The sequence below is a fragment of the Eublepharis macularius genome, chromosome 1, assembly GCF_028583425.1.
Source record: "Eublepharis macularius isolate TG4126 chromosome 1, MPM_Emac_v1.0, whole genome shotgun sequence".
NCBI classification, from domain to species: Eukaryota; Metazoa; Chordata; class Lepidosauria; order Squamata; family Eublepharidae; genus Eublepharis; species Eublepharis macularius.
Window position 1 is genome coordinate 227,734,380 of NC_072790.1, and position 26,573 is coordinate 227,760,952.

The 26,573-nt window shown below is 46.8% G+C and overlaps 1 protein-coding gene across 3 annotated transcripts in view; it reads left to right on the forward strand.

The window, feature by feature from the left end:
• The window catches only part of NRXN2 (neurexin 2), a 309,122-nt gene that overhangs the window by 261,562 nt on the left and 20,987 nt on the right, over positions 1-26,573 (forward strand). For 2 of the 3 annotated variants that reach the window (XM_054990706.1, XM_054990715.1), the window contains 3 exons: positions 5,073-5,162; positions 13,497-13,819; positions 24,918-24,996. In XM_054990706.1, the coding sequence (XP_054846681.1) occupies positions 5,073-5,162; positions 13,497-13,819; positions 24,918-24,996 (492 nt within the window). Of the gene's footprint in view, positions 1-5,072; positions 5,163-13,496; positions 13,820-24,917; positions 25,001-26,528; positions 26,534-26,573 lie in introns of all 3 variants that reach the window. The other variant, XM_054990724.1, reaches the window with a different exon arrangement.

Sequence of the window (26,573 nt, forward strand, 5' to 3'; positions counted from 1 at the left end):
AGGGCGTATGTCACAGTCCCAGCAAGGCAGTGATGACAATGGGGACCAGAAAGCCAATCCTGGCTAAAAAGATTCAGCAGGTGCAGGCATTGGGCCATGTTACGGGCTTTTGGACAGGCTTTGATCCTACTGACACCTAGAGTAACCAGTGTCTGAGAAACCACTTAGTACCTATGGTTCCCTGTTCCCTGGGGCCGAAGTAAGCTGTGACTGCAGAGCTGCTAAGGTGGGGGCAAAGGGTGAACTGCCAAGAATGGAGCCATGCTGGCCACTGGCCAGGAATCCCTGCGGGGGACCTCATTTACATGTCATTTGCATACATTAAGATTTCCCCAAAATATTCGTTGCAAGAGGCCGCAACGTCTCCTTCTCCTTTGCTTAATGCTGTTCAATGTCTTTCTCCTCTGCCGTTTCCCTTCCTCAGTATCTTGATGCCTCGTTTCTCTCTCCTGCGTTTTCTCTTCAGCCATCATCGCTCATTTCTTCCTCCCCTCTTTCCTTTTTCTTTCTCTCCTGCCCCTCTGTTTCTCCCTCCCTCTCCCCTACTCTCGGGCAAAGAAGAAATTCATGGCTACTTTGTGGTCACGACAGAGACACAAGGCCAGTGATGGATTTTTAAGGTTCTCAGTCGATTAACTGCCTTGCCCTTAAACGATTGATTGGCTAATTAACCAATTAAAATAAATATTACCGTTATCAAAATCCAGGTGGTGTTTTGAGACTCTTTTAAATGAAGCTAATAGTCCTTCTTGACTAAATATCACTGGCATATCACTTAAACATTTGGGGAAAACCCTGTTAAACTCATCACTCTGAAGTCAAGACACTCTTATCATAGCCCTGAGCCACTTTTTTGATGAGGAAAGGGTTGGATCCAGTAAAAAAAAAAAGTTTTGAGTTGCACTTGAAAAGTCAGCTATACGACCTACTGTGTGAAAATCATTCATTCCTACTCGGGAGTGACAGTAACTTAAATTGATTTGTGGTAGTCACTCAGGGGAGCTCAAAACAAAAGATGGGAGGTATCTAGCCACTTTCTTACCAGTACTCTGTTCTGGTCCATACCAGCTTACATTCTCTCCTGTCTATACCCCATTTATTTTATTTGTTTATTTTATCGTATCGTATTTATGTTCCGCCCTCCCCGCAAGCAGGCTCAGGGCGGATGTATGTAGGACAGCAGGATGACCTGCCAAGAATCCTCAGCAAAATAATATGCAGAGCATAAGCCTGGCGTTTTTTTTCCACAACGGACTTCTGAGCGTATACAGATTTCACTTCGATTACCACTTAGTAACCGCAACAAAATCTCACACATCTAGGCTCAGAAGACTTCCAGGTCAAATGGTTCAGCCGTGCCCATCCATTTCGTTTCAAAGTAATTTCAAACTGGCTTAAATGTGTGATTTATTTTATTTTATTTTAATTTACTTCTGATTGAAGCTCAGAACAAGTTGCACAGTAGGCCCTGTTTGCACGTTACAGTGAACACGCTCACAATCCATGTACAGTGTACACTTGATTTCTCTTTACATGCGCATTGGGTAATTCTCATGTTACAATCAATGCATGTACAGCTTAATGTGCGATGGACACCACACGTTTATCAAGGTTCTAGTCCCTGGTTTCATTTGTCAAGCAAATACATGTTGGCTCTTCCATAGAAACAGATGGATGGATGTTCATGCAGGATGGATGTGCATTCACTATAACATGTGAACAGAGCTAGTGTAAGCCGATAACAGTTCATTCGAAGAGACATCTCATAAGCAGTATTGGTTAATACAATCAATATGAGGAAACATCTAATGAGCAATGTACTATACAGAAATCTGAATAAGCATAGAATATTAGGCATGGTACATACTGTAGATATAATGAAGAAAAATGGTATTACTTCAATAGAAAACAGTAAAATGCCTTTTCTGTTTAGACAGGAAGCATGCAGTTGAGATGGCACACCCATGCACCACCACCCCCCTAGCCCTGTGCCTTCTCCCCAGGAACCATCAAGAACAGTTGTGGACTTTTAACAGGTCCCCCACTAACATTTCAAGTCCTCATTGGTCAGCTACTCAAAAGCATTGTGCAAACTCCCTCCATTACCTGTCTTCCGTTGTCTCCCCTCCCCAAACAGCATCCAATGCCTGAAGTGCATTACTGTGTTAAGGCTCCAAAGCCAAGCAAAATTCCATCCAACATGGCCTGCTGCCCTTCCTGAGCCTCAGAGCAAGTTGGCATCTTTTTTTTTAACTTGCCACCTTAAAAGCATGCTTAATTATTTCTCTCTGAAAAAAGAAAGATTACATAATTTAAGATGCTTTATATATTTGCAAGTTCTTTTACACCAGCTTTGCATCATGTTGCACCCATTACTTAACCTTGCTACTTGCACCTAGGGGGAGGTGGCTGGAGTGAAATGTAATGCCCTCCCTTTTTTGCCTGCCTTCCCAAGAGATGCATGCAGTTTTGAACAAAAAGACCAGGCCTGTCTGAGGCAGACCGTCATGCTGGAAACGCAAACAACCATTCACCAGGCGTCCCTCCCAAGCCGGATCCTGATTAGAGACTCAGGTCACTTTCTGAGGATGGTGTACTTTTAATTAAAGATGTTAATCACCTCGTTAATACAGAAGCTAATGAGAGCATGAAAAGTCCCTGGCCACCTCTAATTAGGGGCTGAATCTCAGCACGGAGCAAGAAGCAAAGATGGGGATATGGGGAAGGACTGTGGCAAGAGGTAACCCTGAGCTACCCTTTTCACAGACTTCCTTATCTGAAGCAAGAAACAGGTGATTGGGGGTGATGGCATTTCAGATGGCAAAATCAAAATTAGTAAGTCATTGGAGGTGGGGAGAGAAAGGAGGAGGGCAGTCTAATCCCCAACTCTGGTACGAAATAGAACCTTCCAACAGACAGTCTTGCTGCTTGCCTCCAAACTGTGCATGCCTTCTGTGCATGCACCTTCTGGCTCAGTAACCTTTCTCTCCCCATCCTAGACAATGGAGGAACAGGATGTTGCTTGCAGCTCACCCTGCACATGCTAGGCCCTCCTTAGAGCAAGAGGCCATCAGCTTCTCTTTGTCGCTGGCTTCTGCCCACTTTGGCTCCGTTGCTCTGATCCCGCAGTCTCAGCCACACTTGCTAGTGGCTAATTAATTTCCTGCCCAGTGTTGGGCAAAGCCGCCGTTTCTTCTCTTGGTCTCCGTTGTCTTGCGCACACAAAAATAATCGGAAGGCTGATGCTGGCACCTCTTGACATACGAGAGGAGCCCAGCTCACCCCGACCCACATGCACCATCCCTAATGAGTGGGGACTGGTTGTCATTTCATACTAGCGAAAGACAGGCACTGTGCCCCTACTTCACGATTGCTTCAGGTGTTTGATTACTTGTCGATAGACTTTAAAGACCTGGCAGCAGGCCTCTGGCTCAGTGTTTGAGGACTGTGGGAAGTGAGAGCCAAGATCCCCAGGTCCTCTCCCAGCGCTGTCAAAGGGCAAGGATGTCTCTGCTTTTCCCCACCAGTTCTTTTTCAGGGCCTCCTAGCTGCTCCCTTCCTGTTCCACAGGATCAAGCCAGCCCCACTCAGATTCTGGAACTCCTGTGAACAAAATGTAGCCCTGATCTTGTTTGTTATTTCATTTTCATCTCGGGGTTGTTAATGTCCCCTGTGTCAAGACAACTGCTTGGGCACGCTTTCACACATGTTTATATGGCATATTTAAATTGGCTTGAAACTAGTTTTATTTATTTATTTCCTACTCTCCCGGTGGAGACCGAAAGTGGCTTACAAGACCATTATTCTTCTGCACATTTTATCCCTGCGGCAACAACCCTGTGAGTTAGGCTAGGCTGAGAATATATGACTGGACCAAGCATGCTTCCATGGCAGAGAGAGAACCAGGTTCTCCCAAACCCTAGTCGAACACTATTAATCACTACTCCACACTGGCTCTTCAGTGACTTCCTACAATTCTTGTTTGGAGATCAGCACTGAGTATTTTCCGGTGGAAACACTTCATGGTCCTCAGAGCTCCTTGCAAGGTTGCCATGACAGGTAGGTAAGCAAGGTTTGACTGGTTTAAATTTGTAATGTGGATGATACACCTTTGGGTCTAGAATGGATTATTTATGAAAAGAAAGCTTGAGAGTCCCATTTTAAAGGGGAATTTCATTGTGGCTGCTGCAAATTTTCACTTGAAATTACAGATGTGGGGAATGCCGGCACATTGTGTGTGATTCCAAACCTACCTGCCAAGCGCCCAACAAAAAGTGGGCAACACAAAGAGAGGGCTCCGAGGGCCGGTCCAAAGCCCCGGCAGAAATCTGGAGTCCCAGCAGTTTGTGGCCTCCAAGGTCTGTGCCATGTGGTCAACCCAGCCAGGCCAACATCCTGAACAGCAAGTTGCCTGGTGGTGGCCACCCAATTCTCTTCTTTTTTTCCCATCATTTGACAAATAACTAAACCAGTTGAACCCATTTTCAGATACAAATGTATGGGCTGACTCTTTTGATGAAGAGGGGTTTGAAGGGAATGGGGTTGGGGGAACCAGGGTCAGAGCATGAGAAAACCTTGAGAGAGGAAGATTTTGCAGAGTTTGTGACTATCTGTTGTTACTTTCCCCCCCTTTTGTGAGTAGGGATTAAAGTCGGCTAATAAAGTGAAATTAATAAAAAATGCATTGGGGAAGGGGCTTTTCTGCCTCCCTGATGCAACATAAACCCTTCTAACCTCTGTCTGCTCATTTTAACACTTAAACCTGACTAAACCGTGTAACTAGAGCTTTGACCGCTGCTGGCTAAAACCACTAAACTCCAAACCAAAACCCAAAACTGATCCCCCTACTCTCCCCCCCCCCCCCTCAAACAACTTTTAACAGAGACCTAACAGCTAATTTTCTATCAGGGCTTAAGCTGCTGTTTGCCTGAGCTTAGACTGACCTCACTAAACATGCTAACCTCTGACCTTTGACCTTCCAGATGGCGTATGTCTCTCTCTCTCTATTTTCTTTTGTTTTTTTTTTCGTTTTCTTTTAACCATGTACAAATCTCTCTCTAAACTCTTTGAAGGGAACAGTGATAATGAACGCCTGGCGATTGCTAGACAGAGAATTCCGTATCGACTCGGTCGAGTAGTAGATGAGTGGCTACTCGACAAAGGTAATTAACAATAATTAATTCCGGTTAATTAATGAGGGAGCAAAAAAGGTTTAAAGGTGCAGTGCTCTCCCCCCTGAAGCCCCCTTGATCCCTCCCCTCTCTCTCCTTTCCCCCTGGCAGAACATTTCATGGAGAGCGACAATTCAAGGCTGGTGAATGAAGATGGTGAGAACTCTTTGGAAATAAGAGGCTTGGCTGTGGTTAATTTGCAGAGGAGACCTCCTTCCTTCCCCATCCATCTCATCCCACCCCTGGACAAATACACCTGCTTTCTGCTGCCTGTGGTCATGCCTGGAAAGGGAACTTGCAGGGCTGTGTACATACTTCAGATGCATACGGAGTGAAGCACATCCCAGTGCAGAGAGTGGCAGAAAGAGGGATATAAGTGACTTCTGGCAACATGAGCTATGCATATTTAAGAGGGCCAGGTCAGAGGGAAGAGGGCAGTCTGATGAGAGATGGGGTAGTTATGGGGGGATCTGAGCTATCGTGAGCCCCTGAGAGGGACACACCTGAGACTTACTCCCTTCTCATTACGTTAGCTCTGGGCCTTTGCTTTGGTGCAGAGTTCTCTGGGGTGCATTTCTTCTGCCTTGAATTTCCAGATGTGCCGGCATTGGTTGTGGGTTACTTTGCACATACTCAGAAGTGCTGTTTCTCTGCTAACTCACTCTGTTCAGGGACTGAACTGTCATAGACCAAATTGGTGGCTCGGTTGGGTGGAGCTAGAGAGCTCGCATTCTCTCCATGTCTCTGATGAGTATGGAATGTTAACACAATGCACAATGTCACATCGTTGTGATGTGTGTTTTCCCACCTCCTGTATTTGACTGGTGGTGGTGGGAGCAGGGAGGTGCATGCCCCTAGAAAGAGAAGGAAAGGACACACTCCATCAACTCTTTGCCTTTCTTGACTATTGCCTCTGCCTTTATCTCCATAATTACGCTGCTCTTTTTCTTTTTCCCCCTCTCCCAGCCCTGCAACACACAGCTTTTTTTTGGGCTCAGAGCACTTCTCTGAGTTTGGAGGCCTGGCCGATCCTTGGGGGACCCCACCAACTTTATCCTTTGCCAATAACAAGACCATTTTATCCTGGGTAAAAGGAACTGCAGAGCAACCCTAATAGCCCAGACTAGCTTGATCTTGTCAGAGCTGGGAAGTTAAGCAGAGGTGGGTGGGTGGATGAGAAACCACCAAGAAAGACTGGGGCTGCTGTGCAGAGGAAGGTAACGGCAAACCACTTCTGCTCATCTTTTGCCTTGAAACCCCCATGAAAGGGTCGGCTCGAAGGGGTCGGCATGAGTCCGTTGCAAGTCAACCGCACACTTTACCTTTAAAGGCAGGGCTTTTTTTCAGCAGGAACACAGTGGAACAGAGTTCCGGAACCTCTTGAAAATGGTCACATGTCTGGTGGCCCCGCCCCCTGATCTCTGGACAGAGGGGAGTTGAGATTGCCTTCCGCGCCGCCGAGCGGCACAGAGGGCAATCTAAGCTCCCCTCTGTCTGGAGATCAGGGGGCGGGGCCACCAGCCATGTGACCATTTTCTCCGAGGGCAACCCACTGAGTTCCACCACCTCTTTTTCCAGAAAAAAAGCCCTGTTTAAAGAGATCAGTATCCCAGGTTGCCACTACTGAGCTTTTCCTCCTTTGGTACTAATAGCAGCGGTAGGCACACCTCATGGGTACTATTAAGTGTGCATAGAGTTTAAATGAATAAACACATGTAAATGATCAGTGGGTACTTTTCTCGGGAAGTTGCAGGTTTTCTTTTTGTCCATACTGCCATCCTGTCTTTCTAGTCGGGACATTGACTCCAGCCAGAATGGCAACACAGGCTTTTTGCGCTGTCAAGTGCTAACCCTGACAAAGCCCCCTGTAACACCCATCTTAATTTGTCAAGCCATATCCTTCTCCCCCCCCCCCCCCCGCAAGCCTCTACTCAGAAAGAAGGGAGGCTCAAGGCAAGCAGATGTAGAGCGGAGTTAGGCTGTGGCCCAGGTCAGCCTGGCCATGTGTGATGCCACTGTCCCTGCGTGCAACCACTTGGGATCACAGCTGCCAATTTTGGCTATGCCTCTTCTTACCAGCTTTGCAAACTGCCTCTTTTTTTCCCTTTAAGGACTTGTTGCCTTTTTCGGGGCGAGTGCTGCACCTTTAACACTTTAAACAGTGGGGAAGAACAACCGTAACAAACAGACAAAAAAAAAGAAAAGAAAGAAAAGATCGTTTTAAATCTTAATTTAACCAGTTAATAACTTTTTTTAACACAAACCAAGTGCTAAACAGTTTTTTTAACCTATAAATTCCAAATGTCTTAATAACAGTTAGTTGGCTTTGCTTTTCTAAAGGGGATAAGCATCTAAATGTATCTTTTAATGTCTATAACTTGATGGTTTAAACAAAACAACAAAAAATGAAAACAAAAACCAGTTAAAGGGACTTTTAATGAGGTTTTTTTTTAACAAAAACCAGAAGGGAAGAAAAATCAGCAGAAAGGAGGGTGATGAAGGTAACAGAAAACCTGGGCAAGAAATGATCCTGTCTGAGTACTGTGGAATTTGCTGGGGAGGCGCATCATTTGATAAACTGACGTGCATTACAAATGGATGTTGGTAAAGCACACCCTCTTCCTCCACACATTCTCATTCTCTGTCACACACAAACACACAAAGATAACCAACTCACATATGTTTGCAAACAAAGACACAAGAAAGACTCTGATGGCTGCTGTGAGGGACCAGTGGGTTTTATGTATTTAGGATGCCTTCTAAGGCAAATTCTCAGGCTCCGTGCAGATCTTGAAAAGAGAGTAGGAATTCTTTTATTGTATTATGGTACAAAAGCAGAATTCTGTACACATACACTTGAGTGAACCATTATGGACTCTGCTTCTCTGTATGTCCAAGACCTACGTTTTCCAATGTCCTTTGTTTTGACAGTCTCCAGAATTTATGATCACAACAAGACACACACTGTCTCTCATGCATGTGCGGATAATAATAACATACTTTGTAAACCGCTCTGAGTGTGCATTAAGTTGTCCTGAAGGGCGGTATATAAACCACATGTTATTATTATTATTATATTATGATCACAACAAGCAAGGTTCCGAACACAGTTACTTTTCAAAATTTCAGCCAGTTTAACAACCATGTTTTTTGCCTTTCCTAAGAAAATTTGGGAACTGTAGTTCAGAATTTGCAGGAGGCAGGAAGGCATCCAGTAGAATTCACAGCCCCCGCTCGCTTCCCAGGGGTTCCTTGGAAGGAAACTATGACATTAAATGGCTTTGATGTGCCCTGGTTGCTGCAAAGCAAGGCTGCAGAAGAATTCTGCCTATCTTGCTGCAGGTGAGGTGAAGGTTTGACTGAAAAGATTAAAGGTTCTCCATCGCCAAAGGCACTCCCCAAATGATTTGGTACTGGCCTTTCTCTCTAGACCAAATCCATCAGAAAACATTGGATCCAAGGCTCCCCCTTCTTCAGATCTTAAGATTTATTGCAGTCATGTTAGTTCTCCAATTTTCCTATCCCTTGAGATATTCTAACATTCCATCAGCAGGAGAGATAGAAGACAAACTTTTTTGTTTTCTTTGTTCAAACTGAATTTTTTCACCTATAAGCTGTCCTTTGCAGATAACATAGGGAATACAAGTAGAAAAGAGCAAGAGTCCAGCAGCACCTGTAAGGCTAACAAAATTTGTGGTAGGGTATGAGCTTTCGTGAGCCAGAGCTCACTTCTTCAGATACAGCTAGATACATTCGTCGTCTTCCGTATATTTGCAGCAACCCAGTGAAGGTAGAATTGGGCTAGAGTTGCTGCTGGTTTTTAGCATGCAAAGACTGCTCTTCTCTTGCTGCAACACTTTTGACTCCTGCAGTTCCTTCTTTGCCAGTTTTTGGGGGGCTGGAGAGGGAAAGACAGCCTTGGTATGCCAAGAGCTGCCTTAGATTTAACACACCAGCAAAGATTGGATAAAGAGGGCAGAGAGGGCCATTCCTGAGATCAGCCTGCTTATATGACCCCCCACATATGCTATTGAATTAGGGGTTGGTTGGGTTTTTTTTAATGCCTAGCTCTAAAACAAAATGCACTGACAAAGACAAAATCTTTCCATCAAAAAAGGAAAGATCTTTCCATACCAAAAAGAGAGAGAGAGAGGGGTGAACTATTACCAGATAGAGTAAATTTTCTTCTCCAGAACAGGAAATAAATAAATCTTCTCGCTCAGCTTAAGGAAACAATGCTGCATTTGAACCTGTATTATTATTCATGCGCTTGATTACTTCGCTTTACAGCTGCTGTGTCTACCAGTGGGCCCTGGCCGTTGTTCCTGATTTTAAGAGCTTTCGAGCACAGAAGCCTTGCCAAATTTTAGGCTCTGAGCTCGCAAAGGAAACGCACCAATGCACCAAACCTACTTGTAGGCATAGACCCCGCTAGCCCAGCAAGAGTCCCCTCTCCCTTTCCTCCTTCTCCCTTTGATTTAGGACACAGCCTCCCCGTTCTGGGGAAAGGAGCTGCTGCCAAGTCCTGCCCTATCGAAGTTACCCAACCTCCACCGGGAGCATTTACTATTTATAACTGCTGTGCTGAAGGAAGATGTTAGAGTCTGCTTAGGGTAAGAGGTAGTTAATCTCTCTCTAAAAAGAGAGCAATCCAAACCCACACTTGCCTGGAATCCCTTCTGGCTCTTATGGGTGCTAGTTGTTGCCCAGTGGTGACAGACACTCTGTTCATGTTCAGAGGCACCCTCTGAACTCCATCCTGAGCCTGGGCTCAGATCAAGCCTGAGCCTTGTCTCTTTCACGTACACACATTTCTCTCTGCTGCTTAGCATCTCCAGTGGCCCCAGACTTGTGCTGTTTTTTTCCCCAGCCATGCTGCTTTATAGGTTTCTTCTGGGCTGTGCTGCCCAATCTCGCAGAACTGGCTGGCCTAGCAGCAAGAATGGGGGGTGGGTCTCTGCCTGCTCCAGCATGCCTGGATGATAAAGAGTAACGGGGGAAGGGAGGCACACATACACACCGGGGATATCGGCTACTCAGGCGGATTTGTTTCTGAATTATGCCTCCCAGGAGGTTGCTAAGCCGTCTTGGCTTCCACAGATGTTTCATTTGGCACAAGTCCTGTTTTCTCTCTCTCTCTGTCTGTCTCTCTCAAACACACAGACACTGTCTCTCATGCATGTGCACACACACATCTTTTGTTTGCTGTTGAGTTGCAGGATTTTAGCAAGCCACATTAACTGTAGGCTCTGGTAGTGCCTTGCTCCCAGGCATTTTCTGCTTTTGTAGACTCTGTTTGCAGGCCCCGGCTGCATTCACACATGCGCGTGGTCATGGCTCGCATGCTGGTGCATTTTCACATAGCCAAACATCTAGGTGGTAAATAAAATGCTACAACAGAAAAATGACATTAAATCAGAGGATGAAATACTGGCTGCTAACAACAAAAACTAATTAAGGCATTAAACCAAAAAAGAAGGGGGGAAATTCCATGGATGGGGAGATAACGGAGTTGGCAAATGCTGGCAGGAATCTATTTATTTTGGGCCTGATCCTTTAACCCTGAACAAACAGCAAAATTAAACAGAAATAATTTTGTTTTCTAAATGAGGAGAGGAGGAGCAAAAAAGACTCGAGTGTTAAAAATAATCCATTTTCAAACTTCTCTGCGCACAAAATAAACCCTCAGAGCTGTTTATTTTAAAGTCAGGGTTGTGTGTTGGGTTTTTTTCTTCCTTTTTTAAAAAAAATAACAGAAAGGTTCAGTCGGCTCCATCTGGAGACGCTTTTTTTGGTTGCAACAGACGTTCCCTTTAACATTTCTCCATCTCTTTTTCTGTTCTTAAAAAAAGCTATGAAACTGTTTGAACGAAGAGTGAGCGAGGTGGAGGGGGGGCCCTCTCCCAGGCTGGTGCTGGCGAAGTTTGAAGCTTCACAGCTGGCTGGGAAAGCCGCTAATGAGCAGCCCCTGGAGATTGGGGGGGGGGGCGCAAAAACTGCACCAAGCCCTTCTCCCTTGGCCAGCTTGGCCCAATCCACCATGTGGGAAAAGAGCCCTTTAGCCTCACCTTCAGCAGCCCATCCAGCCCCCATTTAGAGGGTGAGCCATGTGACCAAATCACAGCGTGCCTCTTCCCCCTAATTTAACCCCAGTACCCTCCCATTCCACACTCTGCCTCCTTCAGTAGACCACCATGGTACACCCCGATGAGTAGACAAAAAAATATATTGTTAATGTGTAATCTGTCTTGAGTCTCAGTGAGAAAGGCAGACCATAAATAACATAAATAAATACAAATTTAAAAATCTAATGCGAAATTTAAAAATCTAGGAGTGAAAATGGCTTTCCGGATAAGTAAAGCCATACCAGTTGAGACTTTGGGAGATTTCTGGCACATTTTTTCCTTTGGATCTAGCAACCACTGGAAGTCACAATTCAGATGTGGGAGGATTAGCTCTTTCCCCCGTGTGCACCATTTTCTTGATCTGAAATGACTTCCTGGGAGCTGCCATTTGCTCTATTGGACTCCTACAGGCTGCTCAGATTTCATAGAAATCAGCTCCCTTGAACCAATATTAGGCTACCAATAACACTTTACTGGGTGTAAGCACCCCTGAGTAGGTTTCTGAGTAGACCTACTTAGGATTAACTTGTAAGCAAGCATCTGAGACATGTAGAAGACTTTCTTGTCTACGCATTTAGGGTTTGCCATGTTTTCTTTCCCCAGAGCTGTGGTGTTGCTTGTGTGCACTCTCTCCCTCACACACACATACACACACACCAACCATCTCCACCTGGAGTTTTCCCACCTGCACTTCCTGTCATCTCCTGAGCCATACTCTCACTGCCCCCTTTCCAGCTGTACACCTATTCCTTCCCTCTCCCTTATCACCTCTTTCCTTCTTTGCTTTGGAAACTCCCTCACAGTCCACATCTGGTGTGGCCAGCAATATATGCATACCTCTGCTAACTATGCCCAGTTCCCAGCATTAGCTGCCAGGCTCTTCGCAAAAACATACAAATACACACACGGAACAAGCACTTCTTTACAGAGCTTCCTATACCACCCCCAGGTCAGTAGACAATCTGCTATCCTTGCTCAACATGGGTTTCTTGGTCACACTTGCACAGTTGCTACCTGGCTCACCACCCAATCATCCTTGAAGTTATCCTGCCATGGACAACAGTAAGACAACAACACCCTGTCTAGATGGACCAGGGAGAGGGCGCAGGGTAAAGCAGAGTCCTGCAGCTCACGTGTAGAATAAGCATGCCTTTTCTGGGAGGGGAGGGGACAGTCCAGCTACCTCCATCCTTCTGAGGTTTAAGAGCCTGTCTGAGGAGGCCTGAAAGGGAGGACATTTGGTGTAACCAGACAACATCAAAGGGCTTCCTTGACTATTTCCTTGTCAGCTGTTGGCCCATAGACCCTGTCCATTCTCGCTCACTCTTTGTCTTGTGAAGGGTGCATGAAGGCACATCCCAGAGTGGGCCAACTGGTTGGAAAGTGCAGAGTGGTGGGAAATGCTGCAATGAGGTGGCATGTTAAGAGAGGCACTTGGTTGAAAGAATGGAGAGAAAAATTGCAAAATGAACCGGTTGCTGTGATGGATGGATAGAAAGACAGGGAAAGAAATACAAGTTAAAAAGACGGATGGGCTAAGAACGGCCTGTCTTTTAGATCTGTCTTTCTCTTTTCCCTCTTATCTAGTTGCAATAAGGACAGAATAAAATAGATTAGATAAGAATGTAGAAAGTCTAGATTGTGTTCGATTGATTCCAGCCTCCTGAATTGTCTCAGATCCACCATCACCCCCCTCATCTCAGTTCCAGCAAGCAGGTAAATACGGGTTCTTTGGCCCCACTGACTTATTGGACATGACCCTGCCCTGGGCTGATGGTCCCATTGAGCCCAAGGGCATCCCTCTTCCGTCTTGCTCCTTCTTACTGGAAGGTGTTGTGAGTTTCCAGGCAACCCAATGTGGCAAGGAAGGGAGGAAAATTGAATAAATGGACAAGAAAGAAGGGATGGAAATGCCTCTTGGGGTAAGACGACAAAGGATGAGAGGTGGGGAACAGAATCGCTGAAAGAAACAAATGACAAAATGTAGTAAAGCATCTAGAAGCAGAGTGGGTGGGTGGGGACCGTCTGCCTTCCTGAGCTCTGAATCCCAGCCAGTTGGACTTTGCACTTCATGTCTTCTGTATGCTGAGCCTCCCTCGCCACCGAGTCCTCGATTCACATTTGCCACCTTCTCTCTCTCTCTGTTTGTCCTCTGCTCCCTTCTCTGTGTCTTCCCTTCCCTCTCCCTCTCCCCCAACAGGTCGCCAGCTGACAATATTTAACAGCCAGGCCGCCATCAAGATTGGAGGCCGGGACCAAGGTCGGCCTTTCCAGGGCCAGATCTCGGGCCTCTACTACAATGGGCTCAAGGTGCTATCCCTGGCTGCCGAGAGCGACCCCAACGTGAAGGTGGAGGGGAACCTGCGGCTGGTGGGCGAGGTGCCATCTGTCATGACCACGGAGACCACGGCCACCACCTTACTGGCAGACATGTCCACCACCATCATGGAGACCACCACCACCATGGCCACGACCACGACGCGGCGTGGCCGTTCTCCCACCATGCGTGACAGCATCACCCAGGTCAGTTTAAAGTAGGACCCTGAGGGGAAGGGGACATGGTGGGGAGGACTGGTGCCAAGCAAGCAGTGAAAGGGGGAGCTGGCAACGGGGGCCTCAGACAGGAGAAATCAGGTTTAAGCTTCAGAGTTCTGTGCCACTACAACCTAAATTATGCCCCAGACAAACTGGCTTCTGCACATCTAAAATACCAATGAGCTTCATTGGTAAAAATTTATTTACCTTTGCTGGACAGCCAAGAACCCAATGGGCAATCAATCTCCCCCTGCCACCAAAATGCCACCACATTTTGTTTCTGTAGCCTCAGAGGGACTAGAACCTTGGATTCAAAATATTTTTCTCAAAACGCTGGATTAGATGCCTTGAAACTACACTCTGCACTTCTGCTGTATTTCTGAAGACGGCAGGAAACGCTCTTCTGCCTCTGTTATAAATCAGGACCAGACATGTGTGAAAAGTGATTAGTTCAGGTACCAAATAAATAAAGAGCACACCTGGTCGAGAGCCAGCATTAGAGCATCGCCTCCAAGCCTTCATGCACAGAAGTGAGGCGTGGGCCATGCATGCTGCCTTGAGGTCCTTGGAGGAAAGACAGGAGACGGACGGATGAGGCGATCATTCCTCCTGCTACTGTCCTGCGGCATATTTCTTGGGTCTTTTACTCCAGGCAGAATGCTTCAAGACCTGCCGTTGCGTTCAGGTGAAGTCCCTTGCACTTCCTTGCCGTCAGCCTCGCCCTCCTCAGATTCGCCATGCATTCCACATCCATGCCTGTTGTTTTCCATTGGTCTCGAGGGCAGTCCAAGCAGGCAAGGCTTTGGTAGGAGGAGGGTGGAGCCCTAGTACAATGTTGTCCACATGCCCTGTTGTTTCCTTCCTAGAGAGTCCTTTGTATTTGGACGTTTGGACACTTGCTGCTTTCAGTACCTGGAGGCTGTAGGGTCTGAAGGGTTTGATTGAAGTAGCACAAGTAAATGAGCAGCGGAGACCTTTCTGAGGGAATTGCAGGTCTTGTTTTCCCCTGCTTTGCCATCCCATCCTTCCAGTCAAATCACTGGTTCCTGCCAAGGAGGCAAGACAAGTTTTCTGTGCAGTCACTTGCTAACCCTGGCATAGCCTCCTGTGCCACCCACCCTGATTTGTCAAGCCAAACTGAGAGCCAGTTTGGTGTAGGGGTTAAGAGCAGCGTGACTCTAATCTGGAGAACCAGGTTTGATTCCCCACTCCTCCACTTGAAGCCAGCTGGGTGACCTTGGGTCAGTCACAGCTTCTTGGAGCTCTCTCAGCCCCACCCACTTCACAGGGTGATTGTTGTTGTGGGGATGATAATAACAAACTTTGTAAACATCTCTGAGTGGGTGTTAAGTCATCCCGAAGGGCAGTATGTAAATAGAATGTTGTTGTTATATTCTTGTCTGCCCCCTGCATGCCACCACTCAGACTGAAGAAAGCCAAACAGATGTGCATTGAAGCATAATGTTAGAGAATCGGTGGTGTTGTACAGTGGTTACGATTGCTGGACACTTTACTCCACCCCCACCCCCACCCCAGTACAGGGTTATTGTAAGGATAAAATAGGCAAAGAAGAGCCATGGTTGCTCCCATAAGCTCCTTAGAGGAAGGGTACAGTAGAAATTCATTTGATAGATAAGAGTTCTGGCACAAAGCAAATTTCCAGGTTACCAACAACATTCAGCAGAGATGGGATTCAAGTTTCTTCTGCTAAGATTGCCGTCACAGAATTTTGTCTGTGTGTGATGCTTTTGCCAGGGACCCAGCAAGACCCACCTTGCACTTCTTCAGCTCCTTGCTTTTTCCTGTTCGAGCAGATCTCAGGGAGGCACAGGGGTGGGGGAGCTCAGCTTAGCTTAAAAGTTTGCATCGGGTTTTATTTATATAAGCCTCCACTCGCCTCACATCAAGTGGCACTGAGGGCACTTTACAAAACACAATAAAATGCAATTACCACTCCAGCTGCATAATGAAATCACATAAAAATATTAAAACATTTTTAAAAAGCAAAAAGGGACACCAAAGGGGAAGCATCAGCAAATCCCCTAACGTTTGTTTCTTTATTTGTTTATTTAAGGTATTTGTGTCCTGCTTTCAGAAATAAATGCAACAAAAGCTAGTTTTCTGGGGCTTTTTTAATGAGGAGAAGTCTAACAGTGAACTTCACAGAACTCTTCCTCAGGTGTCTGGCATGCTCATCAGATGATTCTATGAGACTCAAAAACTAGGACTGTCAGGCCGGTTCCACGCTGGGCAATCGTGGTGCACTCAATATTAGTCAATCCTTACCTGTGATGTGGAGGCTCCAAACAACATAGTGAATGATCCAGTGTTTTCTTTCCACGTTGCATTCCCCACTTTTGCTGCTTTTCAGCAACATACATTCAGTTTGCAGAATACAAGCACAACTTTAGGACCAGTGGGCAGTCCTTCTTCCACAACACACTGAGAGGGCTGCTTTGCCACGGCTGCAGGCAAGTGTCGAGAGGCATTCCTCCCCCCTTGCATCCTGGCTAATGGTCATTCCCTTCCCATTAATTGGGACTTCCTCTACTAGCTGCCATGCTGTGCACCAACTACTGCCACCGTCACATTTGTTGGAAATGGCAACATAATGTTGTCGTGAACAACAAAGGATTGGCGCTGATCAAGAGATCATGTTGTAACGTCTCCAAAAAGTGCCCGTTATGTGGGCAGCACTAATCACCAGGGGTCCTTTACACACAAAAGAAGCAGAAGTAGAAACTTGCTGACATTTGCAAGAAGAGGGAAGTGGCAGGACTCTGAGCCCTCACACCTACTTATACAGATTGTCACAGAGCTATGAAAAATGGAAGGATATCCAAAGTGATGTGGATTCCCTGTTGTAATTCCAGATGCGGCTAATGTCACTACAGGGCTGCAGAGAACAGCCTGAGTGTGGAACGGGCCTCGTACAGCAGTTTGAGCTGTTCCAGTGACCATTATCAGTCTGATTCGTATCTCCTGTGCCTAATAACATGCCCGTCATCTGTCCCAACTCTTCATTGCCATGTGTGATCCGCAGCGAAGAAGGCACGATTCATAATTAGCCACATGCCAGTTAAACTAACCGCTCCATTCAGGAAGAGTTCTTGGCAGCTAATAAAATAAATGAAACCATTCATAAAATAAAATCATGAATGCCCTGCAAGTATAGAATCAAAGAGCAACAAGTATCAGCTTGCCCCCGCAAACATTGCAGAGCTGACCATCGGCAAATCTCGCCGGGCGGCTGGTTTTGTAGGGCTGGTGCCACCACATAGAAAACCTGGCCATGCATTTCAACTAAAGAAGCTTCTTGCCCATATAAAATTATGAGCAGAGCATCTCCAACAGTTTGTAACAGAGAGAGCCTTCTAGTAAGAACCTGCCAGCCACCTGGGTCCCAGTCAGAGAGGAACACCTGGAAGAGAGAGAGAAGCTGCTGAAGACCCTAATACTTTCTTGTATTCAGAGGACCCCTCACCACTTGCAAGGACTCTAGGGAGGTGGTGAGCTCCCCTTCAGTGGCAGTTTTCAAGAAGAGGCTAGATGAGTATTTGTCAGGGATGCTTTAGGCTCATCCTGCATTGGGCAGGGGGTTGGACTAGAAGGTCTGTATGGCCCCTTCCAACTCTATGATTCTGTGTGATTCTGTGAACTACAGCAATGGAGGATGGTCTCCTCTAGGCCTCCTCTTGGCTCCAAGATTGCACCCTTTGATCCGTGCCCAGGCTTTGCTCATGTTGCAAAGACTCCCCCCCTCTGTCACCCCTTGACACCAGTAACAAGTGGAAGTCACTCTTTAGCAGCCAAGTGGCTGCTTCCATGTGGGACCATGAAAATGTGCCCCTGTTATGGCAGTAACAGCAAGCTGGGCAGGAATGACATCCATATGACCTGGTCCTGCACCTCTCACTGCTGCCTCCCCCTTTTCCCTTGGTGTCCCCCCCCCCAAAATCCATGAAAGCCCTCCTTTCCTTTCACTTTCCCAGCTGAGCCAATCACGGTGATGCAGCATGGCTTGGCAGGGAGTGCACAAAAGCCCTTCAGAGACCTTAATGGAGGGAAATGGCACCTGGCAGCAAGCTGCCCAACACCTTTTTGAAAAGAGAGCTCAGGTCCATACCCCTGCTCAGGATGGCAACAGGCAAAGCATCCTCACAGGCACTCCTCCATCACTACCATGAAGAATCCTCTGTGACCCAGATCAGAGTAGGTTTATTTTTTATCTGGTTTGAAAGCCCCAGGAATGCCACATGCCATGCTCAGAATGAACCCAGTGTTGTGTGGACATTCCTTGTAAATGTCGGAGCTTTCTGCTTTCCATGCAGGGAGAATAGTAAAGAATCCAGTAGCACCTTTAAGACTAACCAACTTATTTGTAGCATAAGCTTTCGAGAACCACAGCTCTCTTCGTCAGATGCATGGAGAAATCTTCATGTGGAAGCACCCAGTGTCTTCCTTCTCCCCAAGCTTTGCTTCAGAAAAGGAGAGTCTTGTTTAAGTGCTTCTAGAATCAGGGCCTCCATTAATGCTCCAGAAAGGGTGGAACCATCCACTTTCATACTGAAAAATCTCTCTCTTGTAGTCTAAAATCCATAAGTGTGACATTCAAGCTCCCTAGCTGATTGGCCTCCGTTCTACTACTGGTTCAGCAGTCATGGCTAGGATGGTGTTAAGCTGCCTTCCCCAGCCAAACACTTCCCCCGTCTTGCTTGCTCAACTCCGGCCTCCTGTATTCATATCCTGCCTTTCCTCCAAAGAGTCCAAGATGGCTTACGGATGATGTCCACCAATCACAGAAAGTTAAAGCAATCCTATAGTACATTTTTTTAACAAAAATCAGCAGCAACAGTTAACCAACCCAAACACTTTCGAACAAGACCAGAAGTTCACTGATGCAGCTGCAACCTTACAAATATCAGTTCATTGGAATGCCCTTTCAAAGAAATCAATTTTGGATCTCCTCCTAGAAGCCATCATTGATGGTTCCTCCTTTCGCTCTTCAAGAAGGTCTTTCCTTAGAGATGGAGTCACACCTCTAAAAGCCTGACCTTCAGCCACAGAAGATCTTGCGTTTCTAGAAGGTGGCACAGTCTCTTGTTTCAAAAGGAGCGTTTGGAGCACAAGTTCAGCTTCCCTAAGACCCAGTGCAGTTCTGGGCTTGATAGGTGGAATGGATTTATTTTTATTGACTTTGCTTATAAAATCTGCCTTTCTCGCTGCAACTTAAGGCAGAATTACAACACTTGGAAAGCAACACAATAAAGAAAAACAGTATAAACAACACAACAACTAGCTTACAAAATTTGGAAAACAACAATACACGCAATAAACAGAGCAACAAACCACAACCCCTATTCCATTTATGGAAGTTTTTGTTTAAAATTTTCATTTTAAATGTTCTTTATTTAAAGCTTTTATTTAGTAGGCACACCACACTTTTTTTTTCTTGGTTGCAGGCACAGGGCATCTTTATTAAGCTCTTTTAAAAGGTGTGGAATGGTTTCCCACACAAGATCCCTGTGAGGTGAACAGCTTTTCCCTCTACAAAGGAGAACAATTGGTCTGAGGTGCCTGAGTGAGTCCACATCAGGGGAGAGACTTGAACCCAGAGCTTCCAAAACTTGCAGCCATTGGGACCACAACAGATTCTAAGGTTCTTTCTCATTGGAGAGACAAGCCCCCCCCAAAAAATCTGTTTGATTTCCTGGACCCCTGGCATTGACGGGCATGTGGCACGTGTCCCTTTCCATGCTGGAGGACTGTTTCATTCATGCCACAGATTCCAAGATGGCTGAAGGGGTCTTTGCTCAGCTTGCTCTCCTTTTTCTCCCCTCTTCCTGGCCTCATCGCTGCTGTTTATGACTTCTGTGGAGACCCACACGAGCCAGGGAGGTTACCAGTTACCAGTTGGTTACCAGTGCTTTGCACAACTGCACAACAAATGCATAGGGGAGAGGAAAATTTAACCGCCCCCCTTAAAAATAACGGTCTTGGGTTTTCCTTCTTCTGATGGCACAGATGATGTTGCTTCAAAAAAACCGCTGACAAAGTCCTCTTCGGGTTGCCACGGCAACTGTGGCAGTAATTAGGCCGGCCTGGTTTCGCATCCCTGGAAAGGGGAGGGGGGAAACAGGGAAGAGACAGGTGGTGTGAAGATATGAGAGGAATTGGGAGGGGGAGAGATTTGACTGATGCCACACATAATTGAAATCATCCCCTTGTATTTTGCGTTAATTCATGTGGAATAACCACCCTTGCCTGGTTCACTTCTCCCAAGCACTAATTCAGATCTGCACTCAGAAACAGTTTCCCCTATAAGCTTGTGTTGGAGTAGCAGGGGAAGGAAGGCGGGATTCAATGTGTTCCCACACTCCAAAGGTGCTTAAACGGGGTGTTAAATGCTCAGCACTCTTGGGAAAGAGCCACATCCCCAGAGCAATCAGAGGCAGTAGCCACTGAATGCTTGTGGGACAGCAGAGGAGGATGAGGGAAACGCTGCAGTTGCCAACAGTCTACGCTTGCCAAGCTGAGGGCTCCAAAGCCAGCTCTTCTTTGGGAGAGTCCCATGTTGAATAGAGGAAAGCTCACCCAGCTACTGGGGGATCTGTTCTACCAGTCAATAGCCACTCTCAAGGCTCGCCAGCCATCTCTTTCAAGGGCCTCTGCAGTGAGAGCACTTGGTTTGCCAAGGGTCCTCCTCAATACTCAAGCACCTTTCTGCCATTCCCCGGGCCACTTGGCTCCACAGTGGTGATGGTGGGGGGAAACAGCCTGGCTTCCCGTGGGCATCCTCAGCTTGTTGAAAATCATTGCCTGCCAAGCCTGGTACAGAAGAGGAAGTCTGGGCAGCCAGCCACATTTCATGGGATGGGCTGTGACGGTGCGGAGCCATTCAATATGACTGGGGTGTGACATTTATTGCAACGCCCGGAATTTGGATTCCTGATTGCTGTCATTTTCAAGGGAATGGCTTTGGTACCTTTTCAGCATGAGGGATTCAGACTGGAAAAGGAGCAGCTCCTGTGGAGACTAGAGGGAAGTAGGGCTAATGCTGAGCTATGATTCAGCCCCAGAATGCATTTCCATTGTCAGGTATCTCTCAACCTTGAAATCGGGGAATAATCAAGCACACCTTTGACATGTGCAGAGTATGTTTTCATCAACAACACGTTATACCTAGAATCATGGGCAGCTACTGGGAAAGCTTCAATGCTGCTCTCCTTTATTTCCTGTTTTCATCTTGGGAGTGGAGGACACAGATTAATGTGAGGGCGATAGGCCAGTAACCTGGTGTTTGGTCTGGATTCCATATTGTCTGACCTTGAAGCCCTGAGATGCAGCAGCCATCTCTGAAGGGAAAACACACTGCACAGGCTTGCGGGCATGTCCTTCCTCGCACATGCTAAAGCTGAACCCTGACACTGGAAGAAGAAAGGTTTGAAGCCAAAGCTCACCTTAAGCCCCGGAGCAGAAGAATGGCACATGTGCAGGGGAAGGCAGAAACTGCTAAAAACAGGCTGAAGGGCGGAGGAGAACCAGTGAAGGTGCACGGTATAAGGAAGGGAGCATGAAGGTGGGGTGGGGTGGATATCTGCTGCTCTCCTGTGTCTGTCGGAGCTCAGCGGAACGAGAAAACGCCTACCAAGCGCAAGCACGCTGAAGCTGCTGCAGTGAGAGCAGAGGACAGGAGGCAGGGGCGTCTCTGCTGCCTGTCGTTTGTCTCCAAAACCTACTCGTTTATATTCTGCTCATTGAATGGGGTCTCAGTGATTGATTCCATGCCCCAGGTTCCTGTCCAAGCCTTTGTTATGCTAATTCCGACACGCTGGGGTTGATACATGCTGTGCTGGCTCCAGAATACTGATGGCCCAGGGAGGGGGGAGGCCCTTTCTGGAGCCCCTTCCTCACCCATCACACCTCCAACTGGGGCCTGCAGTTTTCTGGGAATTACAGCTGATCCCCAGACTACAGAAGATCAGTTCCTCTGGAGGAAAAGGCAGCTTTGAAAGGGAGACTCTGTGGTATACCATAGATTCTAGGGGGAATCCCTTCCCAAATCCCCACCCCCCGATAGTACCACTCCCCAAACTGCAGGAATTTCCTAGGTCACAGTTGGTAATTTGGTCTGCATCATATCTTCAAGGACAGTGGGCATACGGTTCTAATGTCACAACAATCCTGTAAGGGAGCCTATGCTAAAGGAGAGTTATTAGGCCATGATTGCTTAAAAGCCATTTCAAGTCGATCAAGTTATACATGTTTGGTGCCCACCCACACCCAACTTTGCCTTCTTCCTTGCTGGCTTACAAGGGTGGAAAAAAATATGTCTGTAAGGGGGACTCCCTCAAGCCCCAATATTGGAAGAACCCCCAAATCCAAAGTTGCACCCCTCAACGACCCAAGGCAGAGAGTATGGGAAACAAGATGCAAGTTTATTAGAGTCAGCACCCGAATAAACTGATGCACAGCAGAAGTCTCTGACGATGCATGCTGTACAGGGCAATGCCACTATCTCTTATACCTTCTTACAAACCAAGTTCAAAGGATAAGATTATCTGATCAATTCTACAGAAATCCTAAATTCACAGAAGACAAAGACTCTACAATTCACATTCCAAATTTCCTGCATCAGGAGGTTTTCAGGAGACAGCTGAAAAAGTATTTCTCCATAAATCCTTCACTGTCCCAAATGCATGTCCCAGATTTGAGGAAAAGCTTGTTGCTTTCTTTACTGCTAGACCCAACACGTGGCCGGGGATTCCCCAGAGTACTGACTCCACAAGGGAGAGCTGGGTAATCACAACACTTGGCACATTTCAATATCTAGAGCACTTTGAGTACATTGATACAGGGTTCCTAGTAGCAACAACTGTATAAGGTAGGCCAGCGATATTACCCACCCACCGACCCCATTGCAACTGGGAAATGGTTAGCCTCCTGGCTTACACTTCATTCAGTAGAGCCACTCCAGTGTGTTCAGACAAGGAGTGGAGAGAACTGGGTTCAGATCCCTACTCTGCCATGAACTTTCTATCGGAGGGCCAGTCACATTCTCTTATTCTAACCTATCACAGGAGCTTTGAGAGGATAAAAGTGGGAGAAAGCAAAACAGTGGCGGCGGCTGTGAGCTCCTTGGAGGAACTGCATGGTAGAAATGCACCAGTTAGTCACCTCCTCCTCTAAGCTCTCGTCTCCCACTTGCTTTTCTCCTCGCAGGAGCAAAGATTCAGAGATCTCATGTTTTTCCTAGTTTGGACCTGAAAAAGAATGGGAGGGAGGGATGGGGTGAAGCAGCTCCTTCCCGTCCCCTACTCTTCCACTGTCTCCAATGCAGCTTTTCAGAGCCAAGCTACAAGTGACGCCTGACACAGGTTGGACACTTGTCAGCTTCCCTCAAATTTTGATGGGAAATGTAGGCGTCCTGGTCTTGCAGCTGTAATGGAGAGCCAAGCTGTAAAACCAGGACGCCTACATTTCCCATCAAAACTTGAGGGAAGCCGACTAGTGTCCAACCTGTGTAAGACGTCACTTGTAGCTTGGCTCTCAGTTAAAAAGAAAAAATGGGGGGGGGGGCTGGTCACGCATTTCCTATACATCTTCTAGCTTGGCCTTCCAGAGGCCAGACTGGGAAAGATCCTTATCTGCCGGAGACCTTGGAGACCAGCTGCTAGAGTGCATCATCCTCGTCTGACACTATAAGGCAACTGCATAGGTTCACATGTGCTTTTTCGTTCCTTGTGTAGGCTGCTGGGGGAGGGGTGCTATAGTGAACATCTGTTGCCTCACACCCAAGACATCGTCAACAGGCCTCCCCCACCACATCCCAAAATAACTCTTTAAAATATTTGTGATTTTTTAAAAAAATGCATACAAAGCATGTATGTGCTTTGGAATGCATAAATGCAAAGTCAAGGCTAAGCGCGGATCAACAACTTAAACTTGCTGTGTGCAAAATCAAGTTCACACTGTGTTGTGATTCTTGCCTCATCTATCTGCACAGGCACACACACACGCACATATAAGCATGACTCCTTAGGTACCACCAGTAATTTTTAGATGCCCAGTAGAATTCCCTTTAGTGAGGCCCAGATAGCTTTGATTATGCTCAGATCTCTTTCCTGTTGTTTAAGGTTCCTGCGAGACTGAGCGGGGAAGCGGTATTTCTTGGCTTACTAGCATGAGCTCTGTCTGCAGTTGCCAACAGTCCGAGGGAAAATATGTTCTGTCCCTTTAATAGAAGCTGAATGGGATGCTGTTTACCAGGAGAAGTTATTTATCTCCATGCCATGAAAAGTAGCACCTGTCCATTTCACTTCTGTTAAAGCAGCATTTTTCTCCAGTCCTGGTGACAAACCTATTTAAGGTGCCTTTTTCTCTCAGTTTGTGGCATTCTGGTCCGGGTTGCATAGGAAGCTGGTGATGGGTGTTTGATGTCCCTGTCTCTGGGGAAGGGGGCTTAGAGAGATGGACTCTGATGCTGTGATAGACAAGCAACTCTAAAAACTGCGGCTTCTTTTTCTTAAGCCCAACTGCCACGTCAAAAAACAGTGAGCAAGTTGTTGAATTCCCCAAAAGTTTTCATCATGCTGTGTGTTCAATGTGGAAGGAAGGATTGATTGATTGTTTGATGAGGGGGAAGAGGAAAGAGGTGTTTGGGGGCATGATGGAGAAGCCCCTAGTGTACAGTCTTTATTGTCCATCATGCCCGAAACCAATTTTTCTTTGCCCACCACTTTGAGGTTGGGGGAGGAGGGTGGTATTCACTGTACAGCCTGATGAAGAGTTCTGCATAACTCAGAAGCTTGCCTACTATTTTATAATATGTTGGCTAAAAGGGTATCTTAAAAAAAAAACAGTGGACCAACACTTACCTAGAATCTTCATGATTGTGAAGCAAACAGGGAGCTCGGGGGGAATAACCAGGTGTGTATTGTGCCTATACATCTCTGAGGGAGCACTGAGAGAATTTCTTCATTGCTGCTGACAGAGGACCAGGCTATTTGGCAACAAAGGCCGAGATGCTGATGGCCAGGTGGTCACTTCCCTTCTGCTAAAAGGATCTCTGTTTCTGCCCCCTTAGAACACGGATGACCTCTTGGTGGCTTCGGCCGAGTGCCCCAGCGACGATGAAGACCTGGAGGAGTGTGAACCGAGCACGGGTGGGTCTTTTTCCATCCTCTCGCCCCCTGGGGCACACCTACAGTCAAACGGGGAGGGGTGCGCATTTGCCCTAGCACGCAGATAATATACTCACACACTTGCCATGCAACATGGGAATTAATCCTGGTAGCTCCATGCAAAGACACCTAGAAGCGACATCACTGGGTAGCATGCAAAAAATGATACACACACACACACACACACACACACACACACTAACAAGGGCTCTGATAGGTGCACACAGTCTTATCTGGGTGTATTTTTTCCTGTGCTTTTGTGATTTGCATTGTGCAAGTGCATGAACTCTGGTGCAGAGTCAGCATCCTGAGAATTTTGCTGCTTTCAAATATGCAAGTTTCTAGTTCTCATAGAGAAAAAGATAAGCTTGAAAGCAAAGTATACCCAGGGAAAACATGGCAGGAAGGGAAAAGACCATTGGCTGCTGGGGGTAGGAGTTTTCTAAGACTCTTCACTGTTTGTAGTTCTAGCAGCACAAAAATATGGCTTTGTTTAAAAACATGCCTCTGCCACCTCTCCTGTGCTTGAGACAACTTACAGCAACATTTAAAACAATAAAAAGGAATAAGAGAACATTTAAAACCTCATGGCATAAAAATGCTGCAGAATTCACTTCCAGCCCAGCCCCAACAGCTCCCTAAAAGTGTTTGTAGACATGCAGGTTTTATAGATCCCCTGTCCCCCACCACCAGGGTTGTAGCCTGAAGCGCTTCTTCCTATGGGAGGCAGTTCCACAACCTACGAGAATAATTCACAAGAAAAGAAATCCCTTCAAAGGAAAGAAATCCCTGCAAAGCAGCTCAGTTTGCAGAGTCTGGCTTTCTTTGGTGCAAAACCAGAGGTCTCTGCAAATACAGTAAGGGCTTCATGTACCTCTGACCCACATGCGGCCCTAGACAGGCAGGCAGATGCAGCCCAAACAGGTATGTGCTTGGCATGTCTCCCAGCCACATACAGAACCATGCCAGCAAAGGCAAGAGGCAAGCATGGGCTTGGCAGCAAAAGGACCCTTGGATGGCTCTGTCATGGGCCTGCATCCCGGTTCTCCTGGCCACTGCAGAGCTTGGCAGGGCAAGCTGCAATTGGAGCAAGCGCTTTGCTGCAGATTACACACTTTGCCCTTGCCCCAAAGCCTACCTTAGTCCCTCCACTAAAACAGCCTTCTTCCAAGCCTCTGTTTCTGCAGGCCCTCCTGGCACTAGGACTTGGACATCTAGGCTTTCCTAATGGCTGTATCAAGGGGCCGCTTACGGACTTACCTTGCAGCATCTGCAACTGTGCGGGGAGCTGGTTCCCTGTAGTATCAAGCTCCATGGCACAGCCCGGTGGGAGAAGGAAACATTTGTGTGCTTTCACAGCCCATACAGAAATAAATGTCAGCAGCAACTCCATCCCAGGAACGTGTGAACACCCCAGTGCAGGCTTTCTGCTTTCAGTCAATCAAGCACATTTCTAGTCCTAATGGTTGCGAAGATTTAACGACCTGCTGAGGTTTGATAAGCCAGAGAGGAAGGTTGGGTGTTTGGCTTCTGTGCTTGGCAGAGCTTTGTGTCCCTCC